Source organism: Rhineura floridana, chromosome 3 (genome assembly GCF_030035675.1).
Source record: "Rhineura floridana isolate rRhiFlo1 chromosome 3, rRhiFlo1.hap2, whole genome shotgun sequence".
Classification (NCBI taxonomy): Eukaryota; Metazoa; Chordata; class Lepidosauria; order Squamata; family Rhineuridae; genus Rhineura; species Rhineura floridana.
This window is the reverse complement of record NC_084482.1, coordinates 188,864,133-188,884,127: the sequence shown is the minus strand read 5'-3', so window position 1 is coordinate 188,884,127 and position 19,995 is coordinate 188,864,133. Positions and strand designations below refer to the sequence as shown.

Genomic DNA, 19,995 nt, shown 5'->3' with positions numbered 1-19,995 from the left:
CTCCAGGGCCCTTTCAGACTCCTGCCAAGCTCCAAGAAGTGCTGTGGCTCACCGGTAGAGCATCTACTTTGCTTACAGAAGGTTCCTGGTTTGATTCCTGGCATCTCTAGCTAAGACTAGGAGAAACCCTTGAGAGCTGCTTCTAATCAGTGTAGGCAATATACTGAGCTAGATGGGCCAATGGTCTGACTCTGTATGAGCAGCTTTCTATGCTCCTGCTATAGTGACCTGCATAACTAGTGACTTGCAAAAACACATCTACCCACCAGCCAGGTATTATTCACTGTTAGGTGGTTGACATCCCCAATGTTAGGCAGGTGGCAGGATATTTATTGAGTCTTTGGTAGGCTTTCATATTCATAACCAGATGGCTTCATCCATCTCCCCATCTTTGATTCTCTGCACATTTAAACACATGCACCACTGAACCCCTGCACCTAACTCCTCGTTCAGTATTCCATCTTGCCTTGAATTCTAGCATCTTCATGGACCTGCTCTTCCCAACATCACTTCTGCTCTTTACTAGAGACTCACTAGTACTGGTTGATTGAGAATGGGTAGGAAAGAGGAGTTGAGGGACTTCCCAATTTTTAGATCTATCTCCTTGACAGCACAGTTCAACAGAGTTCTGTTTCTCATCGGACCATCGTGAAAAGAGAGGCAAAAGAGCAATTGCTAAGCAATCATTATGTTCTACTTTTCTCCCTAATAACTTCCTGTGTCTGACAGGACCACGTTGTGACCGTTGTTCACCTGGTTATTTTGGAGCACCTGAGCAGGAGGGTGGAGCCTGCCGCCCCTGTCAGTGCAACAACAACATTGACACCAGTGACCCTGAGGCCTGTGATCCACACAGTGGTCAATGCCTACGCTGCCTTTACCACACTGGTGGACCTCACTGTTCTGAATGCCAGCCTGGTTACTATGGCAATGCCTTCCAGCGTAGCTGTCGACGTAAGTAAGATTGTGATGACTTGGGAGAAGATTGTGATTTGGGAATGAAAAGTAGTGTTTGGCAGGCTTCATTGTGGCTGGGAGACCATGAGGCCTGGAGGAAGGAAGATGTGGCAACCTTAGGAAGGTGAGCAGCCCATTATTCTGGGCAAGAGCCCATTCATATCAGTATGAAGACTAGGGATGGGTGAGAAATTCAATTCAGTTTGCATATAAAGTTATATCTATCAAATTTTCACTTTCTGAAACAATATGAGAACTGAAACACAGCCATCTTTTGAAATTTGCACTTATTGTGCAATGCGGTTTGCCAGCCAAGCAATGTTTACAAAAATGCATATGTTAGAGGAAAGTGTGCATAAAAACGAATATATAACATACAAAAATGCATTGCACAAGATAAGTTGCTTCCAAAAATGTGTACATTAGTCAAAACTGCCTATAAAAATGTGTTTGTCAGGAGAAATGTGCACTAAAATTCTAGATAATTTCCACGAGCATTATTTTAAAAACAAAATTCGCAAATTGCTGCAGAAATGTGGGGAACTGAATTTAAGACTAGCAAAATGAGAAACTGAGAGAACCAATACTGATAGATCTTTCTATCCCTGACGTGGACACACAGTGACCGCAGCCTACAGGATAGGCTCCTTTTCTGTATAGCTGGGAAGGGACCTGTTGCCATGTTGAGGAGGCCTACGTTGAGGAGGCCCACTGTTGCTATGAAGAAAAGACTAGGAATCTGGTGCCTTTGGCACTGATAACATGTTTCAGAAACTAGACCTAATTTGTAAAGAGAGAGGGTGATATCCAGCTATCTCGTTCCACCCACCTTCCTCTCCCCACGCACACCCTGCGCCCTCCCCAAATCTGCTTCTGAGGGCTGGGGGAACCTCCAGAACAGATTGGGGAGGGGGATTCCACTGCGCAACTAGAAATCCTTCCACTGATAAGATAGCTGGATACTGCCCAACTCTTTGGTCAAGAGTCCAGTATGGATCTTATAGTTGCATGTTGAGCAAATTCATGGCTCTTCATATGCATTCCATGTGAAGCTCTTAAAAGATTTGCATTCTGCAGCATCAGGAGCCCCAGTGGTTCTCATGGATGAGTGAAACAGGGTCTGATTTTCTGCCTAGGAGGTTTGGGGGCATCCTGAGCTTTGGGGCAGGAGAACCTTCTCAGGCAGGAGGCTACACTTTTCTTCCCTGTCCTATCCAATGTCTTCCTCTTTCTCCAAGGCTGTACCTGTAACGAACAGGGCACGCTACCCTCTCACTGCTCTGAAGGCATCTGCCACTGTGATCGAACTACAGGCAATTGCCCCTGCCGTGCCAATGTGGTAGATAAGAACTGCGACAGATGTGCCCCAAACTTCTGGGGCTTTGGTAGTGATGTGGGGTGTCAGCCATGCAACTGTGATCCCGCCTATTCAGTGAGGTCAGACTGCAACATGGTAAGTGACTGAAAACTGAAAAGGGTTAGCCAAAGAGGAGAGACACCTAGACAGCTTGTGCCCCAGCATCTTAGCTATACTGGGCTCCTGCTGGGAGGAAGGGCGGGATGTAAATAAAATAATAAAATAATAATAAATAAAAAATACTACCGTCCCGCCTTTCATTTCCTTCAGTTCACAGGGCAGTGCCACTGCCAGCCAGGCTTTGGGGGACGTGTTTGCTCCCACTGTCAAGAAGATCACTGGGGTGACCCAGAACAGGAATGTCTAGGTGAGTATGAGTGCATGGTGCAAGCAAGCATCTCCCACTCCACACATCATGTACAGATGAATGTGAACATGCATACAGCTTTCTCGTGAGCATAAGCAACTGTGAACAAGCCTGTTAAAAGCAGAGGGATGATTCTCTATGGATTCACACCAGTCCCAGACTCTCTAATCGTTAATTCTTACATTGATCATGCCCTAAGCCTATACCTGACACGCATATTAAATATTTTTAAAGCCTAGGTGTTGTATGTAATGGGGCCTCATCCTAGTCAGTAAGGCTGGGATTTACCTTAGTGGCCCTGATATGATTAGGAGAAAGGAGGTTCCTCAACTTAAAAATAAAGTATCTAGAACAAGCCAGGCTGTCCACATTGTTTCAAGATTCTGCCTGGTGGAGAGGAGGTTTCTCTAGATTTTTTGTTTAAAAATTATTAGTTCTTGAGCCTGACTTAATGGGATCAGGGGGTGGGACTTCCATAAACTAGCTTACTCCTCCCCACTAGACTACTGCCATATCTTGGCACATCATAGCAAAAGGGCTCAATCACTTCAGGTTGATGCGAAGAAGATTATGAAAGTGTACAGAAAGTGGCCCCCAGATTATGAGACTTGCTCTCCATGTAAGTGCTGATGGCCTCAACCCTGCAAATCTTTTAGCAGGTTTAAAAAAAAAACATTTATTTTGGGCTGTCTTTTCCTAATGTAAGCCTTTATTTTAGAAAGCTATTTCAGAATGGATAGCTTTTTAAAGAAAAAAAATCTGCTGGAATTTATATGACTTTTATTTACTCTAACTGGCCTATGTTTTTAAAATAGTTTTTGTATTGCTGCCATTTAAATTGTTAGGTTTTTTTAATGAATTGTACTGTGTTTTTATGATATGTATGCCACCTTGGATGGGCTGTGCCCCCAAAACTGCTGATAAATAAGCTTATAAATAAGTCAGTGAATAAATAAACATTCCTGTATTGTTTCATGTTCACTTGTGGAGAGGAATCCTTGGGCTGAAGTCATTATTATGGTTTGTTTCTGTACATACCTTTGAATATCCCTATTATACTTTCTGTTACATGCAATGTGGGCAGAGTGTTGGGGAAGTGTTGTTACTTTGTTTGAAAAATCAATAAAATAAAATTTTTAAAAATGAGTAAATTAACAGTCAAAATGTCAACACATATTGGATTGTACCACCCTTCTTTAATTCAATATTTGAAGCCAAGGTTAGTTACATGTATAGGAAAATCACTCAAATAGGTGCCAGCTTCCTGAAATCCACAAGAGCCACGTGGCTACTGTGGCATCATTTTTTGGTGGCATTGCCTTCATTTTGCCTTCCCATATCTATATACCTGGCAGATTCAGCTGTGTTGGAGAGGAGTTATGGGGTGGATGCAGCAAGAGCAGATCTCTTAGTTATTCAGACCAAGAAGCAAGCAAGTCTGACCGGGAAATGTTTTACAGTGGCCAAGGGAGTATAACCTGACCCACTCTGGTCTATTGGCATAAAAAGGCTGTATTTTGCAGATGCTCCTTGAGGAAAGAGCCATAGCTCAATGTTAGAGTGCATGTTTTGCATGCAGAAGGTCCCAGGTTCAATCCCTGGCATCCCAGATAGGGCTGGGAAACACTCCTGTCTGAAACTCTGGAGAGCTGTTGCCAGAACTGTTTTAATTGCTGTATTGTTTTATTGTGTGTTTTAATTATGGATGTTAATACTTTAATGTTTGTGTAACTGGTTTTAATCTTTGTAAACCACCTCCTATTATGGCACTGAGTGGAATCTATTTGGCAATCTATTTGTCTGTTATGTGTTTGGACACCTTGTAATATATTATAACAGAATTTTGCATGGAGCAGGTTTTCATCTATTTGGATACAATTGGACACTATTTTGAATCTAGATGGAGAACTGAACCTTTCAAAACGGCCCTAATTTTCACCACTAATTTCAAAACTGCACTGATTTTTTTTGGTTTCTTAGAATTCCTGAGCAATGCCAAGCACTAGGCTGCTAGTACAGAATAAAATACTTGGGAATGACATCTGCCTTTGCCCCCTACAGCTTGTGAGTGTGACCCAACAGGGTCTGAGAGCCTGCAGTGTGACAGTCTCACCGGACAGTGTCCGTGCCGAGGTGGCTTCATGGGGCAACACTGTGACCAATGCCAGCGTGGCTTCCAGCAGAACTTTCCCCGTTGCTCCCCCTGCCATCCTTGCTTTGGCCAGTGGGATGTGGTTCTGGGACAGCTTTGGGGACAGCTGCAGCGGCTGCAGGACACAGTGCAGGCCCTGAAGGAAGGTGGGCCCATACCTGAGGCCAGCAACAGTCGCATGCGCAACCTGGAGAACAGCCTAGGTCAGGTGGAGCAGCTTCTTGGGGAAGGGAGTAGTCCAAGCAGCCCCCTATTGCACCAGCTCAGTGTCCTTCTTGCAAATACTAGGTAAGGAGAGATGGACTGAGCCAGCCCAGGACAAAGGTGGGTGGAATTGGAGGGAGGCAGAAAAGGGGGGAATTGTCTGTTTTTCATTCTGTGTGTGCATGCCAGGATTTGCTTGATATGGTAACCTTCATTCTGTGAATCTGTTTTCTTTTCTGGGCACATCCATGCTACAGACTAAAAAAAATGCTAACAATCATCCCTCCCCCATAGAACATTTTAATTTGGGGAAAGGGAGCTAGGAGTCATATTTCAGAATTCTCAGTGTTACAGTTCCAAATGTTATTTGAGAAAGGCATGGCAGGTATGTTCTCCCTTGTCCCCCAATAATGGAGATGTGCAGCACTTGAATTATCTTTTCTGTCTTACTTATATGCTCTCCTTCTTGATCACAACAGCTCTTGCCCAGTGAGCCTTGCCCAGTGAGCGTCATGGGGATGTGAGCTTATTTGCTATATTCCCTCACTAGGTCAGATATGGATGAGCTATGGCAACAGCTGCAGGCTGCAGATTCACACCTGGATGGGACTGAGAAGGAAACTGCAGGGCAGAGGGGCCGTCTGAATGTCCTGAGCCGAGAGCTGGGGGAGCTTAATCACACCGTCAGCTACCTCAGTAGCCAGCTGGGGAGGATGGCAAACACGAGCTTCAATGGTAAGAATCATGGGGGACAGTGCGTAAGCAAAAGTGACCACACAAGTGTCATGGGCAAAGGAAGTTCCATCCCTGAAACGTCTCTCTCTGCCGGTAGAGTCTTTCCGTAGCATCTTGGGATCCTTCCAGCAGTCAGAACAGGCCCAGCAGCAAGCAAATGCCTCGGTTCAAGGGCCACAGAGCCCAGTGGGCCAAGCCAAGCTCACACATCAGACCACTGTGGAGCTGCTGAAGCGCAGAGGAGACACTTTTCATAGGACTGCGGCTGCTCATCGAAAGTCATTGCGTGACATCCAGAAAAAGGTCAGCAGCCTCAGCCTGAGCAAGATCAACCAGAAGGTGAGTTCTGCAGGGCCACAAGAGCTGAGGCAAGCAGGGAGGAGTTTGTCAGACAGGAGAGCTGTGTCCCAGACCTCACTTTCTCCTGACTCCAATGACTGCCCTCCTCCCATTACATCTTGCTGCACAGGGAACTAGGCTGTCATCAGATGCCTGCCTCCCTGCTCTTCTCTGACCTCGGATTGCTGTCTTGCTCTAGATCTGTGGTGCTTCTGGAGAAGAGGGCTGTGAACAAGCCCCCTGTGGAGGGGCCTCCTGTAGGGACAGCTTAGGCCAACGGCGTTGCGGAGGCCCTGGCTGCACTGGAGCACTACCTGTGTCCATGAAGGCACTCTATACAGCCCAGAACATCTCTCGCCAGCTTGAGAGCACCACAAGGCACCTGGGTGCCATTGCTAGCAAGGTACGGTGACAGCAGAAGTGTTTGTAAGTAAGTTAAAAAAAGTTGCCGCTCAAGTGGTGAAGGGAAGGACTTCACCACTTATTCGGGGGCCAGGTTCCAGTCAGCTTGGGGCAGGAGCCTTGCAGCAATCTTTGGGGTTTAAAGAGGAGAAGGGGAAGTTTCAGGACAGTGAAAGGAAAAAGATAGACCTGAAATCTTCCCCTGCTGTGCTGTATAATGCTAGAGGATTTGGTTGTTCTAGGGCATACTTCCATTGTTGCAGGCTGATGGCGAGACCCAACAGGTTTGGCCAGTGCCACGTGGGAATTGAGCATGTCCCCTTAAGCATGACCCAGAACATTCTGCCAATGCAACAGGGTTCCGTGACTACTGTGCAAAGGTTCTTCAGCAGCCAAACTGATGCAGAAAGAATTCCCCAAAGGATAGGAAGTTTGAAAACTACTGCTTAGCATAAGGCTATGATGTGTGTGTGTGTGTGAGAGAGAGAGAGAGAGAGAGACAGAGAGAGAGAGAGAGAGAGAGAGAGACCAGTGGGTGGTTGTGATATGGTGTGTGTGACCAGTGGATGGTTTGGCAGAATCCCCAAGTCCCCTCCTATCCTTTTAACCAAGTACGCTTGGCACCAAAAACTTCTAGATCTTTTTCTGTAGCACTGAATATAGAATGTCCACCAAGTATTCATTCCCACACCTCCACAGCCCCTGCACTGGGCAAGAAGTGTTCTCTAATGCTAAATATCCACCACCCTCCCATTTCATGCGAGCCATGGGGTACTAAACAATGGCATCATTTTTAGGTGCAAGAAATCCAAGACCTAGCACAGAATGCCAGGCGCCATGCCCAGGGCACTCTGGACCGTGCTCAGGGAGCCCGGAGCCATGTGGAAAAGTCAACAGCCAAACTGCGGGAGTTTATCCAGAGGATAAAGGACTTCCTAGCAGGTAACAGAGCACTGCTTACTCTGATCATAAATAAATGTAACATGAGAAGGGATGAATGTGTTCCATGCTGCCCCAGGAAAATTTAGGTTCTGTACGTACAATGCAGAGGTTAATGATACAAATATATTTACATCAAATCATGTTATGACAATACTGATATTTGGACATTTAGATTTAGGGGTGTGTGTATGTGTGTGTGTCAAGAACTGGATGGTTGGATAGGAAGCAAGGATGGACAGTCACAGGTCTGTTCTTGTCTCCACAGAGGAAGGTGCTGATCCTGAGAGCATTGAACTTGTGGCCCAGCAGGTCCTGAATATCTCCTTGCCCAGCAGCCCCAATCAGATCAGCAGCCTGATTAAGGAGATCCGGGATAGAATCAGCCAACTGGATGGAGTGGACATTATCCTGAACAGTACAGTGCACAACCTGACCCGTGCCAGGGAACTACTGGCAGAAGCAAAACAAGCCAAGTGAGTCTCTCTGTAAGAAAAAAAGAACACAGATTTTTTTATTGCTAGTTGTTTTTCTAAAATTAAATTGCAAAATTGCACATTTTACAGTACCGTAATTCAATCAAGTCTTGATATCATAATACCAATAATCACACTCCAGCGTAACCCACTGATTAGAGCGCAGTCCTTTATTGGGATGCCTCCGGCTACTTTATTTTTCGCCCCTTCTGACACACAGGCACCACTCTCTGGTGAAATTAAACAAAAACACAGATTTTTGCAGTGCTTCAAACTGTACCCTGGAAGAGCTAAAACAAACCCCCAGAATTGTGACCAGCTTTGCTGCAGTGCGTGTGAATGTGTTTTGGCATGACTGTCAGTGGTCTCTTTTGGGTTAAATTTTTAAAGACCTTCCAATTAATAAAAACATAATGTATTCATGTTTATGTTTTTAAATGTGTTGAAAGTTGCTTGGAGACCTTTGGATAAAAAATGACTAAAGTCTAATAAATAATAAAAACATGGCTTCTGTCATGCAAACCTGGATCGGTAAGACTCTTTTTATTTGTTATTTGTGAAAGGCTGGGTTCTTTTCTACATATCTGCAGGAGTATTGATATAGCCTGTTAAGCAGAAAAACAAGTGTAAGGCTGTGAGCTGGTTCACATGTCACACTATAGTCTGTTTTAAACCATGGCTTAATCGTGAATATTCTTCCCACCTACCTTCATGCAACTTACCTCCACCCTTGTGGGTGCCACATACAGCACAAGCAAATCGTAGGTGTTTTGTATGAATTTGTTAATGTTTTGTGTGAATTTGTTAATGGTATAATAATAATAATAATAATAATAATAATAAAATTTTATTTGTGAGTCGCCTATCTGGCCGAATGAACGGCCACTCTAGGCGACGTACATTAATATAAGCAATTACAATATATAGACCAAAAGGTCACAATTCAATAAATCATCTAAAAACCACCTTCCAATTAATAAAAACAATGTATTCATGTTTATGTTTTTAAATGTGTTGAAAGTTGCTTGGAGACCTTTGGATAAAAAATGACTAAAGTCTAATAAATAATAAAAACATGGCTTCTGTCATGCAAACCTGGATCGGTAAGCCAGAAATATGTCATGAACAAATCTTGGTGTGCTGCCCGAGGCTGATGGGAGTTATAGTCCAAAACATCTGGAGGGCACCAGGTTGACAAAGGCTGACATTTTTGTCGTGTGTGTGTTGTGTTTTGCTCTTTCTTTATTGCACCTGATGAGAGTTGGGCTTTATCCAAAAAAGCTTATGTTGCAATAACCTTATTCATCTTTACGGTGCTACAACTATCTGTTGTAATTGCTGTATCTTTATATCCAGAGAGAGAGCAGAGGGTGTTCAGGAAACCATCAAAGAAACACGTGTGGCACTAGACAGCACACAGGACAACGTGAGGGCAGCAGAGCAAGCAATGAAGAGCACTAAGGAAGCCATCCAGAGTGTGGAGGGCAGAGTCAGACTGGTGAGATGAAGAGTGCCATCTGGTTGTCACCATGGGGATCAGGAAGGCCTCTCTAAAGACTTCCTCTGCTTTTTCAGTGGGCAGCTCCAGAGTAGCTTCTGACCCTGGAATTTCGTTTTGTTCTTTGTTTCAGACATACTAAGTTTCTCAAAGAATTTAATGAGCTAGTCATATTAGAAGTTATCTATTTCCCTTTCATTCTTGAATTGCATCATTTTAAACCTTATTGTATTCCTGAAGCAGGTTTCAACTGAAGTGCTACAAAACATTCACTGCTTCATTTAAGGTTTTCAAAAAATGAAGTCTTGGCATTAGAAGCCAAAGAAGCTTTGCAGGACCTGAGTTGCAAAGTTCAAACCATATCTTATAAGGGGATCAGTACTACCTAGTTTCAATAAGCAATATAAGAAGATAGCAGCAAAGTTAGAATTCGACAGCAGGTTAGATAATGTATAAACTTTGCATAACTTTGGTCCTAGGCTATGGTCTGAAGGCATATGAGGCCATAATTTTCCTGAAGCTAAGCAGGTCTGGGTCTGGTTAGTGCCTGGATGGGAGACCGTCTGGGAACCACATGTATGCCGCCTTGGGTTCCATGGTGAAAGAAAGGCAGGGTATAAATGTAACTAATAAATAACAATAATTAGCCTTGAATTTGTAAAATATCTTAATATTGTTCTTTTAATGCAAGTTGCAAATGTCTGCAAAGTTAGGGGAGGAAAAAATTGAGTCACCAAAGATGACAACAATATTTATAAAAATAATTAATTAAATAAAAGGATTGAGGAGGCATTCACAAAGAATAATGATTTTAAGCAAACTTCAGCTTACAATTCTCTTAACAAATGTCTGTTAGCAAACTAATTTCAGTCAATCCCCTTTCCAAGGGAACTCCGGGAACTGTAGCTCTGTGAGGGGAATTTGTTGTTGCTGTTATGTGCCTTCACGTCAATTACGACTTATGGCGACCCTATGAATCAGTGATCAGCAACACTCTCAAACCCCCTTACCACATTAATGTGTGCATCCTAAAGGGGGGTGAGGGGAATAGAGGTCTCCTAACAACTCTCAGCACCCTTAACAAACTACAGTTCCCAGGATTCTTTGGGGGAAGCCATGATTGTTTAAAGTGGTATGATACTGCTTTAAATGTAGAGTGCAGATGGGGCCTAGGATCCAAAGTTTGTGTTGGGATTACCATTTATTTATTTTGCAAGAAATAAATTACAAGTGCTGGTTTGCAAGTAACTAAAAACCAGCCTCTTGTTTGTTTCTTTCCTAGTGCAGCAGCACCAGGAGTGGGGGAGGAACAAAGCAGAGACTTTTGAGTAGCATGCATGAGCACACTGCTCATTCACATTAAACCATAGTGTTTTTTTAAAATGTGATGTTCCAAACTAAGCTACTAGGCCAGAGACATGCCAGAGTATTCACAACTCCAGTCGCAATGCCAAAGCAAAAGTCAACTTCCAGTGGCTTCTTCATGACATAAGAACTCATTGTGTCCCTGCGCTCATGGTGCTGCCTGAAGTGAGAATTTTGTCCAATGGATTATAACCTTTTTTCTCTTGAGTATGTCTTACGACTTTCTTTTCTCTCAGGCGGAGAGCCAGCTCCAAAGACTGGTCAACAAGGAGTCACAATTGGAAAGCCATCTTGGAGACCTGGCACAGCATGTGGCCACTTTACGGAAGAAGTCCCAGGAAAATCAGAAGCTTGCCCAGGATGCCAAGGGAAAAGCTGAGCGTGCTACCACTGCTGCTGGCAGACTGGAAAATGTGAGAGTTCCTTTTCCCTCAGATCACCATCATTTCCAATGGCTACTGTGTCAGCTTGCCCACGAGTCCACTGCCAAGAACATAGATACCAACTCCCCATGGCCAAAGTTGTCATTTCTCCTGCCATAAGCATTTCTTTCTCCCATCTTCTGCCATAAAGCATGGTAACCACTCTGCCCTCATATCCACTTTTTTTGTATTCAAAGAAATTCAAATTCTATTCTCAAACTAAAAATTAGTCTTTAACTGGTGGGTCGGGACTACTGGGTTATGGCCTGATCTAAGGTGGGCCACAACAGCAGCACTACAACTATACAAATACATGGTAAAATAATTAAGAAATGGGTCCCCAAGTGCATGTTTGGGTTGAAAGTGGGTCCTGGGCTGGGAAAAACTGCTGAACCAAATTTAAGCAAATATCATGTGAACTAGAGGCATCCAGCCAAAACAAGGGCTGGATAGGACCCCTTTAGCCTCCTGCACCCCTTCCAGACTCCTGGGCTTACATCCTTCAGGGTCCATAAATTGATCAATGCTGCCAACAGCACAGCCTCACCAGTCCATTCCCAATAAAAGCTTTCCCAGACTACCCTTTCTCTTTGGCCCTTCCTGTCCCTCACTTTCCTGTCTTTTCCATCCTTTGTCCTCTGACCCTCTTGATTTTGAAGCCCTGGACTGCTGCCTGGACTTGGTGGTAGGCTGGATGAGGGCCAATAAACTGACTTTCAATCCTAGCAAGACGGAGGCACTGTGGGTTGGTGGTTCCCGAGTTTGGATAATTGGTCAGTTGCCTGCTTTGGATGGGGTCGTACTCCCTCTGAAAGAGCACATTCATAGTCTGGAGGTGCACCTGTATCCATCTTTGTTGCTAGAGGCCCAGGTGACCTCAGTGGCTAGGAGGGCCTTTTACCAGCTTCGGTTGATAAGACAGCTGCAGCCGTTTCTGGACCAGGATAGTCTGACCACTGTTGTCGACGTACTGGTAACCTCCAGGCTGGATTACTGTAATGTGCTCTATATGGGGCTGCCCTTGAGGTTAGTCCAGAAGTTGCAGCTGGTGCAAAATGTGGCGGCGAGACTGCTCACTGGGGCAGGGTATCGCGAACATGTCACCCTGCTGCTGAAAGAATTGCACTGACTGCCCATCTGCTACCGGGCCAAGTTCAAGGTTCTAGTTTTGGTGTACAAAGCCCTATACAACTTGGGACCAGGATATCTGAAAGACCGTCTTATCCCTTATATACCCAGTCAATCACTGCGCTCTGCAGGTGAGGGCCTCCTGCAGATACCATCTTATCAGTAGGTCAGTTCTGCACAACATAGGAAAGACTTTCTTCTTTCAACAAGTCTTTTAAGTTGAGACCTATCCCAGTCTGCATCTGTGTTGGAATTGCTTTTTAATATGTTCTTAAACTTTCTTTTTAAAAATGTTTTTAATCTTAGAAGATGTTTTCATAGCTTATTTTAAGTAACATTTTTGAAGATGTTTTGTTTTACTGTGTTTTAAAGTATGTTTTTATGATATTTTAATGTTTTTAGTGCTTTTGTTTGCTGCCCTGGGCTCCTACTGAGAGGCAGGGCGGGATATAAATATAATAATAATAATAATAATAATAATAATAATAATAATAATAATAATAATAATAATAATAATAATAATAATGTTTCTCCATTTCTTCCCTGGCCTCAGGTGTTGTGTCCTCTTCCTTTTGGTATGCTGTAGAGCATGCTGTTCTTTAGATCCGACCTCAGGTGTCCTGTATCTGGGTCTTGCTGACCCACCTCCATAGATGCCTTACTGTAGTGATTATTTTCAATCCCTGTGTCCGCAGGAGGTGGAGAAAGTGATGAAGAGATACCAGAAGTTGCAGGATGAACTGGGAAAACAGCCTCCAGATGTATTGCTCAAGCTGAAAAGTCTGAGGACAGAAGCCCAGAATCTCCTAGACAAGGCCAATGGTAGCAAGAGAAAGCTGGAAGGTAGGAATGACACAGGGATGACTGAGCAGGGTCCCAACCTTGAAAAAACTTGGTGATGTTAGAAATACATATACCAAAAATAAAGTGAAAATCAAGGGGGGGGGAGTGAGGACTTTTTGTCACTTGTCACTGTCGCATGAAAACAACATGTGCCATATCCTGGTATGTACTATAACTGTGAGAAGCCAGAGTGTCAGTAGAACAAGTTCTGAGTTGGGAAAGAGATGGTATGATGATTCTGTAGCCTGTGGTTTGTGTAAGTGGAATCTCCTGTACAGTGGAATGTTTTCAGGTTTGTAGGAAATTACATTTAAAGGTATTGGGAATAGGTTTGGCATCAAAGGAAGACTGCAGTAATAACATTGTTTGCATTTTGAAATTTCCAAGGCACTTCACATTGCCGTAATCTTTACAAAGGTAGGTCAACATCATTATGATCCCCATGTTGTTGATGGGGGCTGACACTGAGAGATGCAGATTTCTGCTTGCCTAGGGTGATAGAAGTGGTGGGACTTGAACCCAGGACTTTCTAGTTCGTAGTTCAGCTTCCTGGGGACTCTTCTGTAGTATATCTTCTTCCACTTCCTCTTCACTGAAAAGCTGTTTTTACTCCAGTAAGAGTATTACTCCAGCTTCTGAAAATGCGTGCCTATTCTTTCAGAGTTGGAGGGGCGCTTCGAGACCAATGAAAAAGAAATGAAACAGAAAGCAACAAAGCTGCAGAAGCTGGAGGGACAAGTGACTGAACTGCTGCAGTATATCCGGGACAAAGCCACTGCCTATGCTACCTGCTAGGGCCTGATTCCTGCCAGCTCTGGACTCTACCATGATGAGAGGGCCTATCGTACATGTCATTGTCTGGCTCCTGGTTCTGAGGCTGTAGCTGTAAATTCAGGGCCTCAAAGTAACTCAGTTCATTTAATCTTCACTTAGTTGTATCAGTTAGGCCTGCCTGGAATCAGGCACATCAGGGTGATCTTAATGTCAATATCTCATAAGCATGCAGTTAGGTTGTGGTGCAGTTAGGTAATTTAAAACTCTAGGGTTAATGGGGAAGGGTTGTACCTCAGTGGTAGAGTATCTACTTTGCATGCAGAAGGTTCCAGATTCACAGTCCCAAGCATCTCCAGGTAATCCTGAAGTAAAATGTAAATATACTGCCTTCAAGGCAATTCCGACTTAGTGTTTTCATGGTAAGTGGTGGTTTTACCATTGCCTTCCTCTGAGACTGAGAGGCAGTGACTGGCCCAAGGTCACCCAGTGAGCTTTATGGCTGTGTGGGGATTAGAACCCTGGTCTCCCAGGTCGAAGCCCAACACTCTAACCACTATGCCACACTGAAGAGCTGCTGCCAATTAATGTAGACAATGCTAGATGAACCAAAGGTCTAAGTCGATATAAGGCAGCTTCCTTTAATCCTATGTAATCATCTCAAGAGACCCCTCTCTTTAGATGGTAATGTATATTGCCTGAATTGTAAAGATGACCTTCTTAAGATCCCTTCCAAGTCTATGATTTTGCGTCAAATTGTGATAAACAAAACCTGCTGCATTTGGGGGCTTTCCTCCTCATTTTACTGAGTATGTCTTTCTAGACTTCTAAAGTCAAGCCCTGATGTTCTGCCCCAGAACTGAAAAAACTAGGCCTGTCCTTAAAGGTGTCTGGATTATGTCCACCCCAGCTCAATTCTCTTTCCCTTCCACAGGCTCTTTTGCTGTTGTCATGGAAATGAAGCACTTCCTGAAGTACCCGGGTGCTTCAGCCTGCAACCTCAGTCTACAAAAGTACTGAATGGCTGCTAAGGATAGAAGGATTTGTCAGTGTTGGTTCTCTCAGATTCTCATTTTTCTAATCTTAAATTCACTTTGCCATGTTTCTGCTGCAATTTGCATTTTTAAAAAGAAATTCTTTAGCATTTTAGTGTGAATTGCTTCTAAGAAACACATTTTTGTCTGCAGTTTTGACTAATTTTTGCAAGCATGTTTGTTATTTTCACTAATATATTCATTTTATACACATTTTCCCCTAATATATGCATTTTTGTAAATGTTGTTTAGAGAACTGCCTCACAAAATTTGGATAACTGCAAATCTTGAAGGATGGTTGTGTTTCAGTTCTCATATTGTTTTGTTGTTATGTGCCTTCAAGTCGACTACGACTTATGGCGACCCTGTGGATCAGCAATCTCCAACAGCATCTGTCATGCAAATTTGATACATTTGGCTTTAAATGATGAGCTGAATTTAATTTTTTCTCCATCCCTAGTGGCTGCTATGCAAACAGAATTCTACCTGTTGATCAAGGGTTGTGACTGCTTGTGACTTTCAGTGGCCTCCTGTTCTCCTTTCCTATCTCTTTACCCCCAGAAAAGAAAGATGTTTAGTCCTGGATTCTTCTCTTTAGGTCTGAGGTCCCACAACTGCCCTTATTCTTGTTAATTGATGAAGACACACAAACCACTTCCCCATCAAACCAAAAATAGTCAGTGAGGTTCTAGTCAAAAAAGGATGACATAAATAAACGAAAGGTGTGTCTGTCAATGGCTCTTAGTCACCCTTTTCTCCCAAGTTAGAGTATATTGCCTCCCCCCTCCCAAGTTAATTTGACAACTGAGACAAAAAAAAAATCCACAAGCACATCTTCCACCTTGGAAGTAAAAATACATTAACAATAAATTAACGAGTTAGCACCCCAAATCAACTGCCTGAGACACGTCTGCCTAACATTAGGGCCCTCTGTGATTCTTTCCGCTTGAAATGCTCCTCTCATCCCATTGATCCAGTGAATATATGGGTACTGCACATGAGGAAAAATGCCAATGCCCACTCATACACCCCCCCTCCTGACCAACACCTTGTAGAGTGGAGCATTTAGCTTCCCTTCATTGTAAAATAAAGCCCTTGACCCTCCTGATTTTCCGATGTGTGTTTGCATCTCTGTGCCTCTTGAAGGGGAGAAAATGGTTTTAGGGATTAAGGAATTCTCATGCCCCCAGAACATTAATAACAAAGGACAATAACAGCTATACCTTTTGGTCCAATTAAAGTGAGTCCCAGTTTCTGTGTCCTAGAACTACCTAGCTTGAAAGGTGCTCCTATGCTTTAATAGTGGCATATGTGGATACTGTCTACACTGATACGAGAATCAATATCATACTTCACACTACTTATCATAGTCAGGGAATGAAGGTGGCTGAATAGTAGAAGCCATATGAGGTTTGGGGATAGAAAAACCCCCACACAATCTATTTCCAAGTGTCTAGCTGCTAGCAGAAAGAGGAAAACAATGTGCTGTGTGTGTCCACTTATGACAGTTCCTTCTACAAAGAGGCTCTAAAGCTGGGAGGGAAGGAAGAAAGAAGAAAAGGGTATGATATCCTCCACACTTCTTTCTTACCAGCACAAGTGTCATCTGTTTGCAAGAGCATGATGGGTGGGGTGACTAGTGGTGACACACTCAGACATCTATCTGTGCACATTTGTGTACTGTCCTAAATTTTATTTGGAACACCTTGTCTTTGTCAAAGCATTGCAACATGAACTGGGCAGACATCCAGAAATGTTCTGCATCATGTAGACACTGCCAGTAAAAAACTGCTTTTATCAACTATCAACTCAACACTATTATGATCAATAATTTCCAGATGCAATTTGATAGACGGATAGCAAAGTACTGAATTCCTGTTTTCCAGATGAGAACCAGCTATAGTGCCTTCCACATATAATTATGGCAAAATGGAGAACCAATCTACTCAAATGGCACTTTAATGCCTTTTTCCATGCACGTAGGCAAACAAGGCATGTGTGGAATTACCCTGGGAGTGACTTGTCCAAGATCACACAATAAGGGCATGGCAAATGTAGTACTGGTGCCCGTGTCTCCCTAGCTTTGTGCCCAGCAGCCTCTCAGCACTGCAGTTTATATATTCTATGGCTTTATGATGTCTGGGAATGACTTTTCTAAAATGGCAAAGCATCTTGTGTCACTTTAAAGACTACTAAATATATTATGGCAGAAGCTTTTCTAGACCATAGTTCACTTCAGCTGATGCATCAAGTATAATCTTAAATGGGCAGGCGTGGGGGTGGGAAGAGGGGTATTCAAAAGTATATATATGTTTGCCAATTCAAGCTTCACCTCATGCATCTAATGAAGGGGGACTGTTGCCCCCAAAAGCTTGTGCCACAATAAAGCATTAGTATTCAAGGTGTCGCAAGGCTCCTTGTTGTTTTTGTTACAACAGACCAGCACAGCTAACCTTCTGGAAATGATTAAAATGAGTCAGCACTTACAAACAGGAGCATTTTTTGGCCACTCTAGAATGCTTGGGCATTTGATCATGCTGTGTATTATATGAGGACAGCCTTTTGACCTGGGTGGGGATCTTTGGCTTCCTGCCCCTCCCACTAGTGAAGCATCATTATAACGGGTATCTGAGCAGCTTGATCATTTTTCTCTCTTTTTTCCTGCAGCCACAGAGAAGGTTTTCTCTGACTCCCTCTGCCAGGGGATTGATGGTTTGATGAGGGGTCTCAAAAGGAGCCTGCTCCCACATAAAGAAAGAAAACAGGTCGAGGGGGTAACAGCAGCACAGAATGCAGAGCGGTGTGTCGGGCTGTCTCTGCATGGAGGGGAGCAAGCTAGGAAAGGCACATTCCAGCCCAGATACAGGGCCAGCCCACTCTGTACATAAGAAAAGCTGGAGCATGCTCAGTCCTCAGCAGGAATGGGAGCCTGTGTCCACCCACTACACCGAGAGACGAAAGGCACTGATACGACGCTGGCAAACCAAAATGTCAAAAACAAAACACTGGCCGTCCGCTCATCTAATTTTATGCATGTTAGAATAAATTTTAATAGTCATTATTTTACCATGGAGCAATTATGTAATGCTGGACTAGTGATCCCTGAGTCTTAGCAGAGACAACAAAACAGTGAGCTCAAATGCCAACACTTTTTTCTGTGTTTTTAAAATACCAAGAAATAGTTTTGAAGGAACTTTGCAGTGTAGAGAGAATGTGGCAATCCACTTCTGGGTTCCAGAACCCTAAAGGTTTGGTATAGGGGGGGAGTTTGTTTCAGTGCCACAGCAACTGGAACAGACTTCCCCTACACCAAGCCTTAAGGGTTCTGGAAGTGGAACCCAGAAGTGGATTGCCATATTCTAGACTTACAGGTCATCTTAAGAAAGTAGAATTCTGCCTTTCCTCCCACCTTCCTGAACAAACACTATTCTTGTAGGAAAGTCATCATTAATTTATAGGAATATAAAAGCTAATTACAAAGTCATTAGGTTTTTAATGTTGGGGCTCTGTGAACATGTTACATAGAATCAGCTTGTATAACCCACACAATCATCCCAGATCTGAAGCTGATGAGGCCTGGAAGAATTATTTAATATGTACCGTCCAAGCTGATCTGATTACAATGTTACCTTATACGTACTAATACTTGTACGTTTTTATATTAAAAAAACCTGACGAATTTACATTGCTATATCAATGTTAATGTTTTAATTAAAATATCTGGAGAGACAAGAAACTTGGAAGAGACGTGGAGTCTGATATGTGGAATTTAAGTGGATGGGTTTGGAGACAACCCTTGTGTTCTAGAATGAGGCACGCTTTGGTATTATAAGGGAAATCCCTTAAAACATGGATAGGTAACTTGTGGCTCTTCGGACATTGTTGAACTACAACTTCTATCATTCCTGACCATTGGCCATGCTACCTGGGGCTGATGGGAGTTGGAGGCTGACAACATCTAGAAGGCCTTTGGTTCCCCATCCTTGCCGTAAAACAGGATTTTTTCTCCCTCTCTTTTGGCCAAGTCTAGCGATAAAGGTTTGGACCATCATCATCTTGCATTCACTATGTCTTGGGAGACCACCCAGCTTACACATCACTGACAGCAAGACTCATTTTCTATTGATTCATATATCCAAAAATAAACAAAATATTTTAAATAAATAGCATATTTTTGTACTCACAGCCATAATACAGATATTTTTAAAAAACCTATAAACATGCAGCAGTAAAGAGGTGGTAGGAGTCCATCAGTTTAACCACCTTTCATTCTGAATATAAAGAATACTTAAAAGTGCATCAGTGGGTAATTGATGCAGTTGGTAAGCTAAACTGGGTGGCAAAGAACCTCAGGCCAAGGAGCCCAATGTGGCCCTCCAGAACTCTATCTGACCCTCAGGACTCTCCCTACTCTTCACTATCCCTGCTCCATGCTCTCCTTGAGTGGTTTTTGCCTGGCTGGAATTGAATGGTGATAATGCCTCTTGCTTGCCTTGGATGGAGGATGGAAAGGGGCATGAGCAGAAACCTGATTTATGTGTGGCGGGAGTGTTGCCTACTGTACAAAGGTAAGAGTCACATCCATTGCTCCACCTACTTTCCCCTCTGGCCCCACCCACCATGGGCAGATGACCTCTGAAAGTCACCCCCCTCTGAGGAAATGTGGCCCTCAGGCTGAAAAAGGTTCCCCACCCCTGAGTTAGATTGTCCAGTGGTCTGACTTGGTATAAGGCAGCTTTGTTTTGTGTTGGAAACTCAAGTGGATTTTACTCGGGGGGGGGGAGAACATATCCCAATAGAGTCTGCATCTCCCCCCCCCTCGTCCTGGCAGCACCCAATGTCTGAAATGAAATAATTGTGCTGAGTGATTCTCTGCCCCAGCTGTCATCACTGGCTGTTGTGTGATGGTGTTATATCACATATTTATTTTATGCTAGATCGGTTGTCCCCCAAATTTCCCCCCACAGAACACTTGAAAATTGCTGAGAGTTTTTATGGACCACTTA

General features: G+C 43.5%; 1 protein-coding gene across 3 annotated transcripts in view; it reads left to right on the top strand.

Annotated features, from left to right (window-relative positions):
- The window catches only part of LOC133380806 (laminin subunit beta-4-like), an 85,439-nt gene extending 67,195 nt beyond the window's left edge, over positions 1–18,244 (top strand). Inside the window, exons 23-36 of one of the 3 annotated variants that reach the window (XR_009761550.1) lie at positions 730–954; positions 2,196–2,410; positions 2,585–2,681; positions 4,743–5,121; positions 5,588–5,772; positions 5,870–6,111; positions 6,311–6,514; positions 7,311–7,455; positions 7,721–7,928; positions 9,285–9,426; positions 11,028–11,204; positions 13,037–13,184; positions 13,846–14,088; positions 14,890–18,244. Coding sequence is in view for 2 of the 3 variants with exons in the window: in XM_061618849.1 (XP_061474833.1) it covers positions 730–954; positions 2,196–2,410; positions 2,585–2,681; positions 4,743–5,121; positions 5,588–5,772; positions 5,870–6,111; positions 6,311–6,514; positions 7,311–7,455; positions 7,721–7,928; positions 9,285–9,426; positions 11,028–11,204; positions 13,037–13,184; positions 13,846–13,979 (2,501 nt within the window). In the remaining variant the exon portion in view is untranslated. Of the gene's footprint in view, positions 1–729; positions 955–2,195; positions 2,411–2,584; positions 2,682–4,742; positions 5,122–5,587; positions 5,773–5,869; positions 6,112–6,310; positions 6,515–7,310; positions 7,456–7,720; positions 7,941–9,284; positions 9,427–11,027; positions 11,205–13,036; positions 13,185–13,845 lie in introns of those variants that run through there. The other 2 variants (XM_061618849.1, XM_061618851.1) reach the window with 2 other exon arrangements.
- The last annotated feature ends 1,751 nt before the right edge of the window (positions 18,245–19,995 follow it).